The sequence below is a fragment of the Hippopotamus amphibius genome, chromosome 5 (assembly GCF_030028045.1).
Source record: "Hippopotamus amphibius kiboko isolate mHipAmp2 chromosome 5, mHipAmp2.hap2, whole genome shotgun sequence".
Classification (NCBI taxonomy): Eukaryota; Metazoa; Chordata; class Mammalia; order Artiodactyla; family Hippopotamidae; genus Hippopotamus; species Hippopotamus amphibius.
Genome location: NC_080190.1, coordinates 102,298,002 through 102,314,347, shown reverse-complemented (window position 1 = coordinate 102,314,347; position 16,346 = coordinate 102,298,002). Strand labels below are relative to the sequence as shown.

The 16,346-nt window shown below is 36.0% G+C and overlaps 1 protein-coding gene across 2 annotated transcripts in view; it reads left to right on the top strand.

Annotated features, from left to right (window-relative positions):
* Positions 1-1,157, top strand: part of RALYL (RALY RNA binding protein like) — a 726,682-nt gene extending 725,525 nt beyond the window's left edge. Inside the window, exon 9 of one of the 2 annotated variants that reach the window (XM_057735922.1) lies at positions 177-1,157. In XM_057735922.1, the coding sequence (XP_057591905.1) occupies positions 177-194 (18 nt within the window). In that variant the 3' untranslated portion in view covers positions 195-1,157. The remainder of the gene's footprint in view (positions 1-176) is intronic. The other variant, XM_057735921.1, reaches the window with a different exon arrangement.
* Positions 1,158-16,346: the final 15,189 nt, after the last annotated feature.

Below are 16,346 nucleotides of genomic sequence, written 5' to 3'. Positions count from 1 at the left end.
AAGTGCTGTGTACAACAAAGGATCTGAGAACTTAAGCTTCTCAAAAGTATTTGTCATAAAGATCTGACTTCTTTTATCCTTCTCCTAATGAAGCCTTAAATTCGAATTTATATATGTATGCATGCTATCAGCAATGAAACATAAATCTCTATATTTTAAAATATTTTTTCTCTCAGTTTCTACAGATAAAGTGATCTGAAGTAATGAATGATGCCATGAAAGCAGAAAAGAGAAACTGTGACAACACCCAGAAATGTGAAAGGAGGTTTCTTACTGGATAACAGCATCTTTGGTTCAGTTTATAAAAACCTAAATAAGTAAAAGACAGTATTGTTCAATTTTAGAAATTCCATTTCTTCTATGTTCTAAGTTGTATAATTGTCAGATTTTTATGGTTTAGATTGTAAATGTGTTTTTCCCTTTGCTAATTATGGTTTTTTTTAAGTCTTAAAAGTCTTAAAATGTGAAGGACATTTATGAATGGTAAGGGAGACACTGTATACAAATGTATATTTGTAAAAGCTATTTTTATGATTAGCATGTTTTACTGTTGATCATATATAAAAGTCAGGTGTTATTGCAATTATACACTTAAAGCTTATTTCCAACAATGTCATGAAGGAAAAGATGCATTGTATGCTAGTTTTTATAATTTATTTTTAATTTATAGTTTAAAGTGCTTCTGATCATAAGGATAAAATACTTGAAAAAGTTATATTTCTGCCCTCAATAAGCACCATTTTTATTAATAAATAATCCAGATATTTCAGATGTGATTCAATAGCTAAAAGACTGTTGGTTTGACCTGTGATGAAATTGAGCATTCTCGACTCGATTGAACTGAACTGAAATGACCCAATTATTACCCAATATTTCAGCCTGGGTAGGAGATCCCATGGACAGGTTTTAATGCCAATACAGGTGAGGACTAGATTGGCAAGGAAGATTGTCTTGTCTTTGGATCCAAAAATCCAAATTAGTACATACATCATTTCATCTCCTATTACCAGGAACTCTCCATTCCCCAACATTGCAAGTGTTTGCGAGATGCCCCTTGCTGTTGTCTTGTGCTGTGGAAATGGAAGAAACCATCTTCGCAGACTGTAGAAGAATTCAGCGTATAATTTCTTAATAAATACTGTTTCTTTTAAAACAAAGTTGGTGTGTATCTTTCTTTTGGGGTGCACTTAGCTTTAATACTCAGTTTGAATTTTTGTCGCTTGTAATGCCACAAAATCAGTGCAATAATAAAAGTAGCATAACTTTATTAATATGCATATTATATGTTCTATATGCCTTCACTTTTCATGGAACGACCTGTATTCTAGAACATATTAATTTGTCATGTAATTGAAAGTCAGATGGTCCTCAATCCATGACAGAAGGCACACTATGGTTTATATTTCTAGAAGGCATATTTTTTAAATAAATATAAAATTTTAAGAAAATATTTCAGGATAGGAGGCAAAACTACCTGAGTATAAGTATTTATGCTCTGCCCAACTGAAATTCTGCTACTTAATGACTGCCAGTTCCTTATTAAAGAGCGGAGAGAAAACATTTAACATCACCAAGAATGCTTTGTGGGTTTAAAGCCACCTTTTTTCAAAGAAATAAAGGTCTGACATCAACTTTGTATGTTTTCTCTTATTTTTCTAGTTTAGTTCCTTTAAGGTGATTTATCTTCTTGCTCTGTGGCTTTCAAATATAAGCTAATGAAATCTTACACAATTTCATCAAGCAAAGAATATCAAAAAACAAAATTCTGAAGGAAAAAAGAATTAGAACTCTGTTATTAAGGAAAAGAAATATATCATATTTTCATATTCAAAGTCTTCAGCAATTTGCCCACTAGAACCTAGGGTCTGGATCAAGAATGTGCTTCCTTTTTAAGGAAATGGGAAAGTCACAATGTAGTACACTGGTTTTGGCCATCGTGAGTACTGGAGAATTTGTGACTGCTGTAATTGGGTTTTGAAGCTGCAGAGAACCTGTATATGGTTCTACAAGGGAATAAAATCGGCAGTGATTTCTTGGTTTGCTGCCAAATAGATGCATTTACCTGGGATAATGTGTTGCTCCAGAAAGGAAGTGTTGCAGGTACTGTGTATTAGGAAAATACACATGTGGATATTTTTCCAAACTTGTCATTTGTCCTCATAGTAGTCAATAAACAGTGTAACACTTATAACCTGGCATTATTATAAATTAAGAGCATTATACTTTTTCAGATATTCATTAACTATTCTCAAAATAAAATGTATAATTCAAATGTATAAAATAATTCTTTGTTATTGGAGTTAGTTTTTTCCACATAGGCCTTGTGGTTTGAAACCATGCATCTTTCTCTTTATTCATTACTTATTCCTGGCTTAAGAATTTCTTTTGATGAAAAGGATAGAATAACATATGTATCAGATTAACAAAATATAGATGATTGGGGGTTATAATCCTTCAAGGTTTAGTTTAATAACTTAAAAGGAGGATTTTAAGAGATGAGGAGGGGAGTGTGTACTTCTTCTAACTCCAAATAGCATCAGTCTCATAAAGGAAAGGAAAGGGACATGTCTTGCTGCATTCAATTCAAGAAAAATATGGGACAATAGGCCCACTGCTTGGGAAGTTAGGTAAAATGGGCACTGGTGACAATGGGAAGGGTGAAATAGCAATTTTGCATCCATCTTCTTCAATAAGAGAATAGTTTTCAAAGCAGAAATACACACACACAAAAATGGTAGAAATGAAACAGAAGATAAGAAGAAATTATTTTAAATGGATTAAAGTTCAGAGAACAGGAATTACAAATGCAAATGCCTGCAGAGGCCTGATAAGACATCTAAATACATGAATCAGGCCTGAAGTAAGTTAGTAGACTCTCAGTGCAACTATGCCAATGAGGAGATCCAGCGGGCTGCCTAAATCAGAAATGCAGACCTGGATTGGCAAGGTTTCCTGATTTTTCAAGAGAAGGTAGACATCCAGCATTTTAAATGAGATATCTTTTTTTTTAATTAATTTGTTTATTTATTGGCTGTGTTGGGTCTTTGTTGCTGCACACGTGCTTTCTCTAGTTGCGGCGAGTGGGGGCCACTCTTCATTGTGGTGCACGGGCTCCTCATTGCCATGGCTTCTCTTGTTGTGGAACGTGGGCTCTAGGCACATGGGCTTCAGTAGTTGCGGCACATGGGCTCAATAGTTGTGGCACATGGGCTTAGTTGCTCCGCGGCATGTGGGATATTCCTGGACCAGGGATCGAACCTGTGTCCCCTGCATTGGCAGGCAGATTCTTAACCACTGTGCCACCTAGGAAGCCCCTTAAATGAAATATCTTTTTTGTTTTGTTTTAATATGAATATGAAGGTGAATGAAACCATATCAGTGATTTATATTCAAGATTTTAACAGTTGTAAAACTGAAAGAAGAAGCTTAAAATAAGGAGAAACAACAAATTCAGGGTTATCTCTGGTGAGCAAAAAAGAGAGAATAGAATAACTATTCAATAGCAGCTGTAATATTTAATTTATCTGGAAAATATTTGAATCAAATGTTTCAAATCAAATACATATCAAACTAAGTATAGGTTACATTGGTGTTTATTTTATCTTCTCTGTGTTTTTTGTAGGCTTAAAATACTTCAGAATGATACAAGCATGTGATTTGTTTCACAATATTTATACATAGGTAGATAGAGATGTGCATATTGAAGATATAGAGATGTAGGTGGTATAAATAGCATATAAAGAGGTAGAAATTTGGATCTTTGAAACCATCAGAAGTCTGTAAGATTGTGATCTACTTTTTCTAGAGATGTTCAGATTCCTAGAAAAGAATATATGACTTAGAGAAAGAGAGATGCCCTATTTTAATGTTCTAAGCCATTTTTGCAGAAGAGGAATTTATAAGTGCGTTTCTTATTTATTAGTGAAAAGGCTTCCTATCAACTTAGAACCACTCTAGGAACTTAAATATGGTTCATGCAAGAATTTGGGGTGCCTGAACATTCAAAATAGCCCCCACATTTATCTGCTGCATCTGCATTGTAAGGGCTATGCCTGCTCTATCTTTATATCCTGTACAAATGGTGCCTTGTACCTAAGTTATTTCTCCATAAATGTTTGGGGAATTCAACGAAACAGGGTGTATTCTCGGTTTTTACCTTATAATAAAAAAATTTTTGAGGTATAATTCATTAAGCAACTACTATGCTCTGAGCACTGTACTAATAACTTTGTATACACTATCACTAATGCACACAGGAAAACTGCAGGATAGGTATCGTTAGCTCCAGTTTCCAAGTAAAGGAGGCAGGTCACTTATTCAGTCAGGTCCTTATTGAGTACCATCTCTGTGCTAAGCACTATTCCTTGCGATAGGTGTCCAGCTATAAATAATGAAGACTGAAAGTCCCGTTCTTGAAAAGCTTATACCATTCAGGGGTATGACACACGATAGGCCAATTAACAAGCAACTGTACAATATTGCAGATGATTATGATAACAACAGAGTAGAAAACAAGTCCAGGAAGGAAAGAACAACTGTTGAAGTTTTACAGGGATGTTTAAATAGGCTGATCAGGGAAGTCTCCTTGGGAAGGCATTCATCAAAGATGAGAAGTAGGTAAGCCTTGAGGCCATTTACAGGAAACGTGTCCTGAGCAGGAGGGACGGAAAGGAAATCCCCTGAGGCAGAAATGTACTTGGTGTGTTCAGGAAAGGTGAAGAGGGCAGGGTAGCTGGACTGGAATAAACGAGGGAAAGAAAAGTAGATGAGGCAAAGAAAAGCCAAGATTTCAGATCACAGAGCTTAGCGGTGATCCAGAGTTCATTGGTTTTATGCTACATTCAATGGGAAAACAGTGAAAGGTTTTGAGCACAGGAATTATATGGGCTAGCTTAAAGGTTAAAAGAATCATTTGGGCTCCTACATCCAGATTAGACTACAGAGAAGGAAATAATCCAGAAATCCCTGCATTCTAGGTTGATAAACAGCTCTGTGAGTTTGGCCTGTGACTAGACTAGTCTGATCAGAGCAGAGAAGCCTGTTCATTTACTCATCAAATCTGTGTTGAGCCCTTACTCTATCCCATATGTGTACTTGACATTGGGCATGCAGTGGTAACACAGACCCAGTGCCTTTGCCCAGGGTACCTTGTCTAGTTAATATACTGAAAAATAGCTAAATAAAGATAGAATAAAAAAGTTGAAAACAATATTGTAAATCCAAAAGAACACTGCATGCCAAAGCATGTTCCTTACAGCTCTGATGGAAGTAAATTGAGGAGCATTTCTAAAATTACCTTTGTTCAGCCAGCTGAAACAGAGAAGCATAGGTGCTCCAAAGTGTAAATGGCACAGCTTGGAGTCACCACAACTCTTTACCCTAATCCCACAAACACTGAAGAAAACAAAGCTATTCCCCAAGTACAGAGGAATTCTCTTCCAAGTCAGTCACAGCCATGTCACACATCTGCATACTCATCAGCTCCTTCCTTTCTACAGCCGTGAAGACACTTCAATACTCAGCACACAGAACTGCAGACAGCTGGACACAGCAAGAATGACAGCTCATCAGCCAGCCCTTCTCTTGACCAAGATCCTGGTTTTGTTCAGGTATTAATCTGAGGTGGCTGGGGCCCCCTCTTAACCTCAGGGCCTCAGTTTTGAATTTTGATAATCTAAGCCAAGTAATTTTCTACATCTGTCTGCACAATAACTGGGAACTTCAAAAAATAAGGATGATCGCGTGCCACCTTCAGATACCTGGATTTAATTGGCTTATTTTTCTTAATTGCCCAGGTGATTTATGTGCCGTCAGGGTTGAGAACCACTTACCTAAGCCAATTACAGAATTCATTCCTCTTACAAGTGGTTATTTAGGAAGGGGGATGTAATACAATGCTTTCCAACAAGACATGAGGGAATACCTGCTGGGTCTCCCCTCAGGAAAGTATGCCTGCTCCTCAGGAGACAGTTAAGGTTCTTTCCTGCCTGCAGACCAAGCTGTGTGAGAATGTGAGAGCTGGATTTCCTGCAGCAATCTTCCAGCATTTAGGAGGGTAGCCGACATATTGAAGATGGCAGAGAAAAAGATGGACAATACCTGGGAGTTTTTAATGTCTTAGAGCCACTAAATGGAGAAGCTCTGGAGCCACTCTGCTACTAGACTTCTTATTACGTGAGTTAATAAATATGCTTCTTATTTCAAATAACTTAGAGCTGTATTTCCTGTTAAACACAGCTGAAAAAATAAAGCAAATAATTTTTGTAGTCAGCTAAAAAAAAAGAAGCTGATTAGAAGTAATGTGTGTTGGAGGGTATAGTTGTTTTTTTTTTAAATAATATTCATCAGTAAAAAGCTTCAGACCCTTTTTCAAATGCTCTATTCTGGCAGAGAGCGAAACAGTTAAAGCAGGAGAAATATATACATTAATCCCAGCACAACCAAACGAGAAAAAGTCTTTCTGTGTACTGCAAATTGTACCAGAAACTGTGGCAATTAACCAGCCATAAAAGCTTGAATCTTGGATGGGGAAGCAACCAACATGCGAGCAGGGAGAGCCAGTCAAGAAATCCCACCTACCCTCCTGATTGCAAATAGGAGACATAACTTTCTGCATTTATAGACAAGTGTATGAGCAAAGAGATAAATCAACATGGAATATATCAAAAGTAAACCACATTATAAAGAAGAAGGGATATTTCAGCCAAAATTAAGAAAATGATCAGATCTCTAAAAGTATCTTTTTCATAAAACAGGAGAATATTTTTAAAACAGTTGTTCTGCGTTTAAAAAAGAAAGGTATGAGATAATAAAAACATAATAAAATCTGACCACAGTGAAATTTTAAAAAGAACTGATAGAAAGGCAGTGGTTTTTTAAAATTAAAAAAAAGTATCCCCAAAACAAAATAATAAAAAGAAAACTTTTTGCTCCAAAAAACCCAAATAATTGTTTTGGAGGGCAAATTTAAGAGACTTCCACAGAATATAGAGTAAAAGTAAAGAAGTGAACATATAAGAAAGGTGATGTTAAACAATGAGGCAGAGAAAAAAGATCAAAAGTAAGTATCACAGGTGATCCTCAGGAAGAAAACAGAATGAATCAAAAGTTATGAAAATCAGACACAATTGAAGAAAATTTACAAAAATCAAAAAGGCTTACCATATTTTTGGAAATACTAATTTTAAGAGGAAATCCAACATTACTTACAGAAAAAATATAAAATCTAAAAATTAACAAATAACAAAACCTAGAAAGTACTCAAGCAGTCTTTCCAAAATAGGGAAAACTGAAGTTCTGACAAGAAAACTTTTATGTTCAAAGTGCTACACCTACAAACCTGCATTTAATGTGTAGAGGCACCAGTAAATATCTCAGTTATCTCTAGACTGAGAACATAAACCATTCACATTGAATTCCTAAAACAATTATAGAAAAATTTACCTGAAAGCATTATACCATATGATTTCAAAAAATGAAAACAAAAATGCAAGAGATTTATAACACAAATACTTAATTCAATAATTCATAGAGAATTGCATGTACATAATAGTTGTGATGCTATTTATAAAATAGACAATAAATATAACCAACAAAAACATTCTTAAAAACATGATTTATATGTAAATAGTAATGGCTGCTAAACAACAACTTGCTTTTATAATTCCAGATTGAGTTAAAGCTGTTGATTAGGAAAGGACAAGAGAAGGAAATATGTTAATGCCTCATCTTATATAGGTCCATTCATTTAACAAATGATTGAGCATTGAGAGTGTCAGACTCTCTTTTGGGTTCTTAGGATACATCAGGGAACAAGACAGATGAACCTTTCGACCTTGGTGAAGTTTAAAATCGAGTGTGTTAAGTCTATATTTTATACAAAGTTAGTCTCTAACAGAATTAGAAACAAAGTACATATCTTACAAATTCTCAAAGATGACAAAATTAAGCATGACACTGTCTGTACCCCAAGAGACAGAAAGAAAGAAAGGAAGAAAGAAAGAAAAAGAAAGAAAGAAAGAAAGAAAGAAAGAAAGAAAGAAAGAAAGAAAGAAAGAGAAAGAAAGAAAGGAAGGAAGGAAGGAAGAAAGAAAGAAAGAAAAAAGAAAAAGAAAGAGGGAGAGAAGGAGAGAGAGGAAAGGAGGGAGGGAGGGAAGGAGGAAGAGAGAAAGGAGGATAAAAGGAAGTCAGGCAGCAGGCAGGCAGGCAAGCAACTGAGTGTAAAGCAAATCTTTAATACCTAAATATAGAATGAAAAAACATCATTTAAAGTAATAAATGAAAACAGGTTAAATCACCCTACTGAGTGGTGAAAACAACCAATATTGGGTTAGTAATACCTGTGATGTGCTGCTTAGAAGAGTCGTAAGAAAAATAATACTAAAAAGTTAAAAATGAAGAAATAAATCTTCAAAAAAGCTTAAAGTTCAGAGGTTTTACAAATGTTACTTGTTAAATACGCAAAGAATAGCTTACTTCCTTGCCCTAAAATCCATTTCAAAACACATAAAAAGACATAGCCTACCCAATTCATTTTATGAAGGTACTATGACTATCATATAAAAACTTGACAAAAGAGTAACACCCAAAAGTCATAGATAACTCGCTAGTATAGATGTAAAAATCTGAAATCAAAATACAAACAAAAAATTCAACAAAATGTAAAAAATCAACTATGACCAAATAGGGCTTCTTTTTTTTTTTTTTAAGCTCTTTATTGGAGTATAATTGCTTTATACTGTTGTGCCAGTTTTTGCTGTGCAACAAAGTGAATCAGCTGTATTTATACATATATCCCCATATCCCCTCCCTCCTGTGACTCCTTTCCACCTACCCTGTCCTACCCCTCTAAGTCATTACCAATCATCGAGTCGATATCTCTGTGTTATGCAACAGCTTCCCACTAGCTATCTATTTTATATTTGGTAATGTATATATGTCTTCTTGACAAAAATTCACACACACTCTCACACACAGGTACACACTTGTGCATGAGCACCATGCAAACACACACACCCCCCACATGCATCTTTAAATGACATTTTACTTCATGCTATAACAGATGTCACAATTTAACTTACATTAAAACAAGAATACCCTCTATTTAATCTTTCTAACTTATTCTAGATGAGGAACCTAGTGCAGTAAAGCAAGAAACAAAAATTAATAATTTGACCATTAGAAAGATGAGAACAATTTTTGATTTGGTAGGATGTGATTTTCAATGTCAAGGCCCAGGAAAGTAAGAATAAACACTATTAGGCTTAATTATGAGTTAAATTTTTTAATATTTAATAAAAGTAAAAACATACAGTTTTGTATTATACAAATAATAACTGTGGAAATGTAATGAATAATATTCCTTTTTATAATGTTAAAACACATAGTTAAAATACTTAGGAATAAACCCAATAAGAAATGCACAAAACCACATTGAACACACCACAAAATTTTATTCATAGAATAAAAGATATGAATATATGAATAGATATAAGATGCTCCTAGATGGTAAGTTTTGAAGTTACAAATAAACCAATCCTTTCTATATTAATTCAATATAAAATTTTCTCTAAGCCTCAAAGATTTTGTCCATTCCTTTGGCTTTTCATGCCATTTTATATGCTGATGAGTCTCAAAAATATACTTATCCTCCTGACCTCTAGTTTTCTACAGCCAACTTCTCATTGGACAGTTTCACTTAGATGTCTCACAAGCATAGCAAACTTAACTCTTGATTTTCTACCTAAAATGGACCCTATTTCTAGAGAACCCACCTTTGTAAATGGTACTTTTATCTATTTGTTACTAAATCAGAAATCTAGGAATCATCTTAGACTTCTCTCTCACCTCCTGTCTCCAATCTTCCTGTGTTTTGTTGCTCCTACCCCCCAAATATAACCTGGGTTCCTTTACTTTTCTCAAGTCCATCTAATATTACAGGATTCACCCCTCAAATTATCTCCTTGTGTCTACACTAATCTAAAAGTCATCTTTTTAAAATGTCAATGAAAATTGCTACATCTTTATTTTAAAGCTTAAATAGTATCTCAGAGTCATTAGAGTAAATCCAAAGTACTTGGCATTCCCCATGAGTCTCCAAAGGGCCAACAGCACCTGGTCTTTCCTACCTCTTCTGTTTCTTCAACAAACTAAGATCTTTTACATTTTAGGCCTTTGCCTTTGCTAGTTCCATATATAGATGCTTGCCTTCTGTCTCTTCATAAAGCCAGAATGCACTTGTTCACCAGCTAAAGGTTTATACCATTCTGAGGTAGTCTGCCCCATCCTTTGCCCCAATGCCATTATTCTTTACCAAGATGACTTGATTGTTCTGTACTATTCCTGGCAGTAATTTACTTACTAATTTATATTTTTACTGCCTATATTCCTGACTAAGTTATCGATCTTGAGAATAACGAGTTTTTGTCTGTTTTGTTCAACATCCAGCATCTAGCTCAGTGCCTTGCAATAGCAGAAAATCAATGATAATATCACTGAAATTGGTGTTTTAATGGAAATCTTGTTTATTTTAAATTTCCTCTGGACCAATAAATAAAATAAATAACAAAAAATAATAAAAAATAAAAAATTCTGAAAGAAAACAATAAAGGAAGGAGAACTTGCCATCTCATTACAATAAAAATTAAACCAGAGTGTTGGGACTTCCGTGGTGACACAGTGGTTAAGAATCCGCCTGCATGAATTCTATCAAACAGTTAGAAAAGAACTAGCACCTATCCTTCTCAAACTCTTCCAAAATATAGCAGAAGGAGGAACACTCCCAAACTCATTTGATGAGGACACCATCACCCTGATACCAAAACCAGGCAAAGATGTCACAAAAAAAGAACATTACAGGCCAATATCACTGATGAATATAGATGCAAAAATCCTTAACAAAATACTAGCAAACAGAATCCAACAGCACATTAAAAAGATCATACACCATGATCAAGTGGGTTTATCCATGAAATGCAAAGATTCTTCAATATACACAAATCAATGTGATACATCATAGTAACAAATTGAAGGATAAAAACCATTTGATCATCTCAATGGATGCAGAAAAATCTTTTTACAAATTCAATATCCATTTACGATAAAAAAAAAAATACTCTCCAGAAAATGGGCATAGAAGGAAATTATCTCAAAATAGTAAAAGCCATATATGACAAACCAACAGCCAACATCATTCTCAATGATGAAAAACAGAACATTCCCTCGAAGAATAGGAACAAGACAAGGGTGTCCACTCTCACCATTATTATTCAACATAGTTTTGGAAGTGTTAGCCACAGCAATCACAGAAGAAAATGAAATAAAAGGAATCCAAATTGGAAAAGAGGAGGTAAAATTGTCACTCTTTGCAAATGACATGATATTATATATAGAAAACCCTAAAGATGCTACAAGAAAACTGCTAGCACTAACTGATGAATTTAGTAAAGTAGCAGAATACAAAATTAATGCACAGAAATCTCTTGCATTCATACACACTAACAACAGAAGAGCAGAAAGAGAAATTAAAGAAACAATCCCTTTACCATTTCAACCAAAAGAATAAAATACCTAGGAATAAACCTGCCTAAGCAGGCAAGAGACCTGTATGCAGAAAACTATAAGACACTGATGAAAAGACTCAAAGAGTATACAAACAGTTGGAGGGACACACCATGTTCTTGGATTGGAAGAAACAACATTGTGAAAAAGACTATACTACCCAAAGCAATTTACAGATTCAACACAATCCCTATCAAATTACCAGTGGCATTTTTCCACAGAAGTAGAACAAGAAATTTTAAAATTTATATGGAAACACAAAAGACCCTGCATAGCCAAACCAATCTTGAGAATGAAAGATGGAGTTGGTGGAATCAGGCTTCCTGACTTCAAACTATACTACAAGGCTACAGTGATCAAGACAGTATGATACTGGCACAGAAACAGATATATAGATCAATGGAACAGAATAGAGAGCCCAGAGATAAATCATGCACATATGAGCACCTTATCTTTGACAAAGGAGGCAAGAATATGCAATGGAAAAAAGAAAGCCTCTTCAATAAGTGGTGCTGGGAAAATTGGACAGCTACATGTAAAAGAATGAAATTAGAACACTTCCTAACACCATACACAAAAAGAAACTCAAAATGGATTAAAGACTGAAATGTAAGGTCAGACGCTATAAAACTCCTAGAGGAAAATATAGGCAGAACACTCTATGACATATATCAGAGCAAGATCCTTTTTGACCTACCTCCTAGAATCATGGAAATAAAATCAAGAATAAACAAACGGGACCTAAGGAAATTTTAAAGCTTTTACACAGCAAAAGAAACCATAAACAAGAAAAGAAGACATCCCTCAGAATGTTAGGAAATACTTGCCAATGAAGCAGTGGACAAAGGATTAATCTCCAAAATATACAAGCAGTGCATGCAGCTTAATACCAAAAAACCAAATAACCCAATCCACAAATGCACAGAAGACCTAAATAGACATTTCTCCAAAGAAGACATGCAGATGGCTAACAAACACAAGAAAAGCTGCTCAACATCACTAATCATTAGAGAAATGCAAGTCAAAGTCACAATGAGGTATCACCTCACACCGGTCAGAATGGCCATCATCAAAAAATCTAGAAACAATAAATGCTGAAGAGGGTGTGGAGAAAAGGCAACCTTCCTGCACTGTTGGTGGGAATGCAAATTGGTATAGCCACTATGGAAAACAGTATGGAGGTTCCTTAAAAAACCAAAAATGGAACTACCATATGACCCAGCAATTCTGCTACTGGGCATCCACCAGAGAAGACTATAATCCAAAAAGAAACATGTACCACAGTGTTCATTGTAGCACTATTTATAATAGCCAGGGCATGGAAATAACATAAGTGCCCATCAACAAAGGAATGGATAAAGAAGATGTGGCACATATATACAATGGAATATTTCTCAGTCACCAAAAGGAATGAAACTGAGTTATTTGTAGTGAGGTGGATGGACCTAGAGACTGTCATACAGAGTAAAGTAAGCCAGAAAGAGAAAAACAAATATTGTATGCTAACCCATATATATGGAATCTAAAAAAATGGTACTGATGAACCCAGTGACAAGGCAAGAATAAAGATGTAGATGTAGAGAATGGCCTTGAGGACATGGGGTGAGTGGGGATGAAGGGGAAGCTGGGACAAAGTGAGAGCATAACATTGACATATATATATACCACCATATGTAAAATAGATAGCTAGTGGGAAGCTGCTTCATAACACAGGGAGATCAACTCAATGAGGGGTGATGACTTAGAGGGCTGGGATAGGAAGGGTGGGAGGGAGTTGCGGGAGGGAGTTGCAGGAGGGAGGGGATATGGGGATATATGTATAAATAAAGCTGATTCACTTTGTTGTGCAGCAGAAACTGGCACAACAGTGTAAAGCAATTATATTCCAATAAAGAGCTTAAAAAATAAAATAAACATTATCTTTTATTCTATTAAAAAAGAAAAGAAAAGAAAGAATCCGTCTGCCAATGCAGGGGACAAGCATTCCATCCCTGGTGTTGAAAGATCCCACATGTTGTGGAGCAATTAAGCCCATGTGCCACAACTACTGAGCCTGCACTCTAGAGAGCATGAGCCACAACTACTAAGCCCATGTGCCACAACTACTGTAGCCCATGTGCCTAGAGCCCATGCTCCGCAACAAGAGAAGCCTGCACATTGCAGCCAACAGTAGCCCTTGATCGCTGCAACTAGAGAAAGCCTGAAAGAAGCAACAAAACACCCAACACAACCAAACATAATACATACATACATTAATTAATTAATTAAAAATAAAGAGTCCACCTGCCAATGCAGGGGACATACATTCGATCCCCTGGCCAGTAAGATCCCACATGCCACAGAGCAGCCAAGCCCATGCACCACAACTACTGAGACTGTGTTCTAGAGCCTGTGAGCCACAGCTACCGAATCTTGCATGCCCTAGAGCCCACATGCCACAACTACTGAAGCCTGGGCACTCTAAGGCCCACATGCCACAACTACGGAGCCTGCATGCTGCAACTGCTGAAGCCCATGAGCCTAGATCCTGTGCTCCACAAGAGAAGCCACTGCACTGAGAAGGCTGCACACTGCAACAAAGAGTAGCCCCTGCTCACCACAACAAGAGAAAAGCCTGTGCACAGCAACAAAGACCCAACACAGCTAAAAAAACAAAAAACAAAAAGCAAAAACAGAGTGTTAGGATATCAAAGAAAAAAAAGGAAAAGAAAGAAAAAAATGGCAGCAGGCATTTGAATAGACTAGATCTCTCTGGAAAGACCCCCTTATATGTAAGAACTTAATATTTAATAAAAGTATTTATTATATCAATAAAATGGTATAATAATAAATATCTGGGGCAATTATTTAAGCATTTAAAATATATAAAATTTAATGCCAATCCTTATATTACTTATCACAATAAATTAAAAATTTACATTTAGAAATAATATTTTTAATCAAATTGTAAAACACTTTAAAACCTCAACTAACACTATCCCTTCTCTGGATACAGAAGAAATTTCTATGCATAAAAACAGTACAAACTGAGTAGGGAAAATTTTTGTTACCAAAAAAATGGAATGTCTGTTAGTCAACATTATTAAACAAATAAACTACAAGAAGTTTTGAACATTTAAGATTAATATCCAATTTTAGGAAAAGATCAAAATGATAAGAAACTTCAAGCGTATCACTAGATATCTGGGCAAACGGTATAAACAGACAATTTGCAAAACCTGACAATCAGTCTTTCCCTGAACATCAGCTAGCTGGGAGCAGGGATATCACCTAAGCACTGACTCCTTCTGGAAGTGAATATGATCTTGCTAGTGATGTGTTTGGCTCAGGAACTGGGGATCAGTTATTTGTCTACATAACCTTATAGGAGAGATGTTAAGATTAGTCTTTAGCAGTGGTGATGTATCACTGATGAAACTGGTAAAGTGATAATTCTACCTCTTTTTCACCTTTGGATGGGGATAATAAGAAAAATTGTATGGATATGCATTACATCTGCCTCTGTTCTGTGTAGCCATCTCTTTGTTGATAAATTCTGAAACTCCTCCCAGACTAGGACTGTATAGCAATATGTTTGTGCCATTTCCTCTAACTCATATGTAATTGAAACTCTTCAATGACTAAATAGCTAATAAACATGATTGCAAATTAAAGTAACATTGAGATTCAGTTTAACAACTATAAAAATAGCAAATATTATAGCATAGTATAATATGCAGTTGTGTTTAGGAGACAGTGGGGGTCAAACTCTTAAATTTTTATATTTAAGCATGCCGATAAAATGCTAGTGGGAGTATTAATTGGCAAACTATCTAGAAATGGATTTTACAATATATCTCAGTATGTTTCAAGAACATTAGCAAATTGTGTAACCATTAAAATTATGTAGAATTTCTAATGCCATGGTGGAAAGTTTAGAATTAAAGAAGGGTAAAAATAGGGAGGGAGATCAAGATGGCAGAATAGGATGGCATTGAGTTCACTTCCCTCCACAAACACATCAAAAATACATCTTCATGTGGAACAAATCTAGCTAAAAAGAACCTGAAGACTAGCAGAAAGGATCTTCTACAACCAAGCCTGTAAAGATAGATCCATATGGAATCAAGTAGCAAAGGAGGAGAAGCAATCAGTTTGGACCCACACCCTTAGCAGGGGACACAGAAGACAAAGGGATATCAAGGGCTCAGGGATCCTCCCTGGGGAGTGAGGGGTTTGTACCATGGATTGGACACTCCATTCCTGGGGTTAGACATCAGGAAGGTAAGTCCTCTTAGCCAGTTTGAAAATAAGAAGGACTTACCCAAGCAACTGAGACTCTGCTCATGAATAGTGTGTACATATGCTTCCTTACTCCTGGGAACAGCACAGAGGAACCAGATTGAAAAAGTGTCTCGGGATCCTGCCAGTTTTCTTGTGACCACACAACATGCACCCAAGTCTACTCAGGGCACCTGCTCTAGCCCTTCTTGCTCCAGCACTGTTCTCCATTAGGGAGAGGTGTCATTGCCAAGGAGAGTACACAAATCAGGGGGAACCGAACCAGCTTGGACCTGACTCTCAGGGCTTCTTGTCCAGAACTATGAGCCCCAATAAGGCAACGATGGCCATTGAATACAAAGAAGCCTCAACTCACACCTGACTCTGGCTTGAGCCCCTCCATCTCCAGCCCCACCTCTACCAAGGTGGTAGCTGCCAGCACAATCCAGGGAAAGAAGAAATGCATGCCCACTTTAGATCCAGCTCTCCCATCAAAGCCACAAGGCACATGTGTACTGCATAAGTAT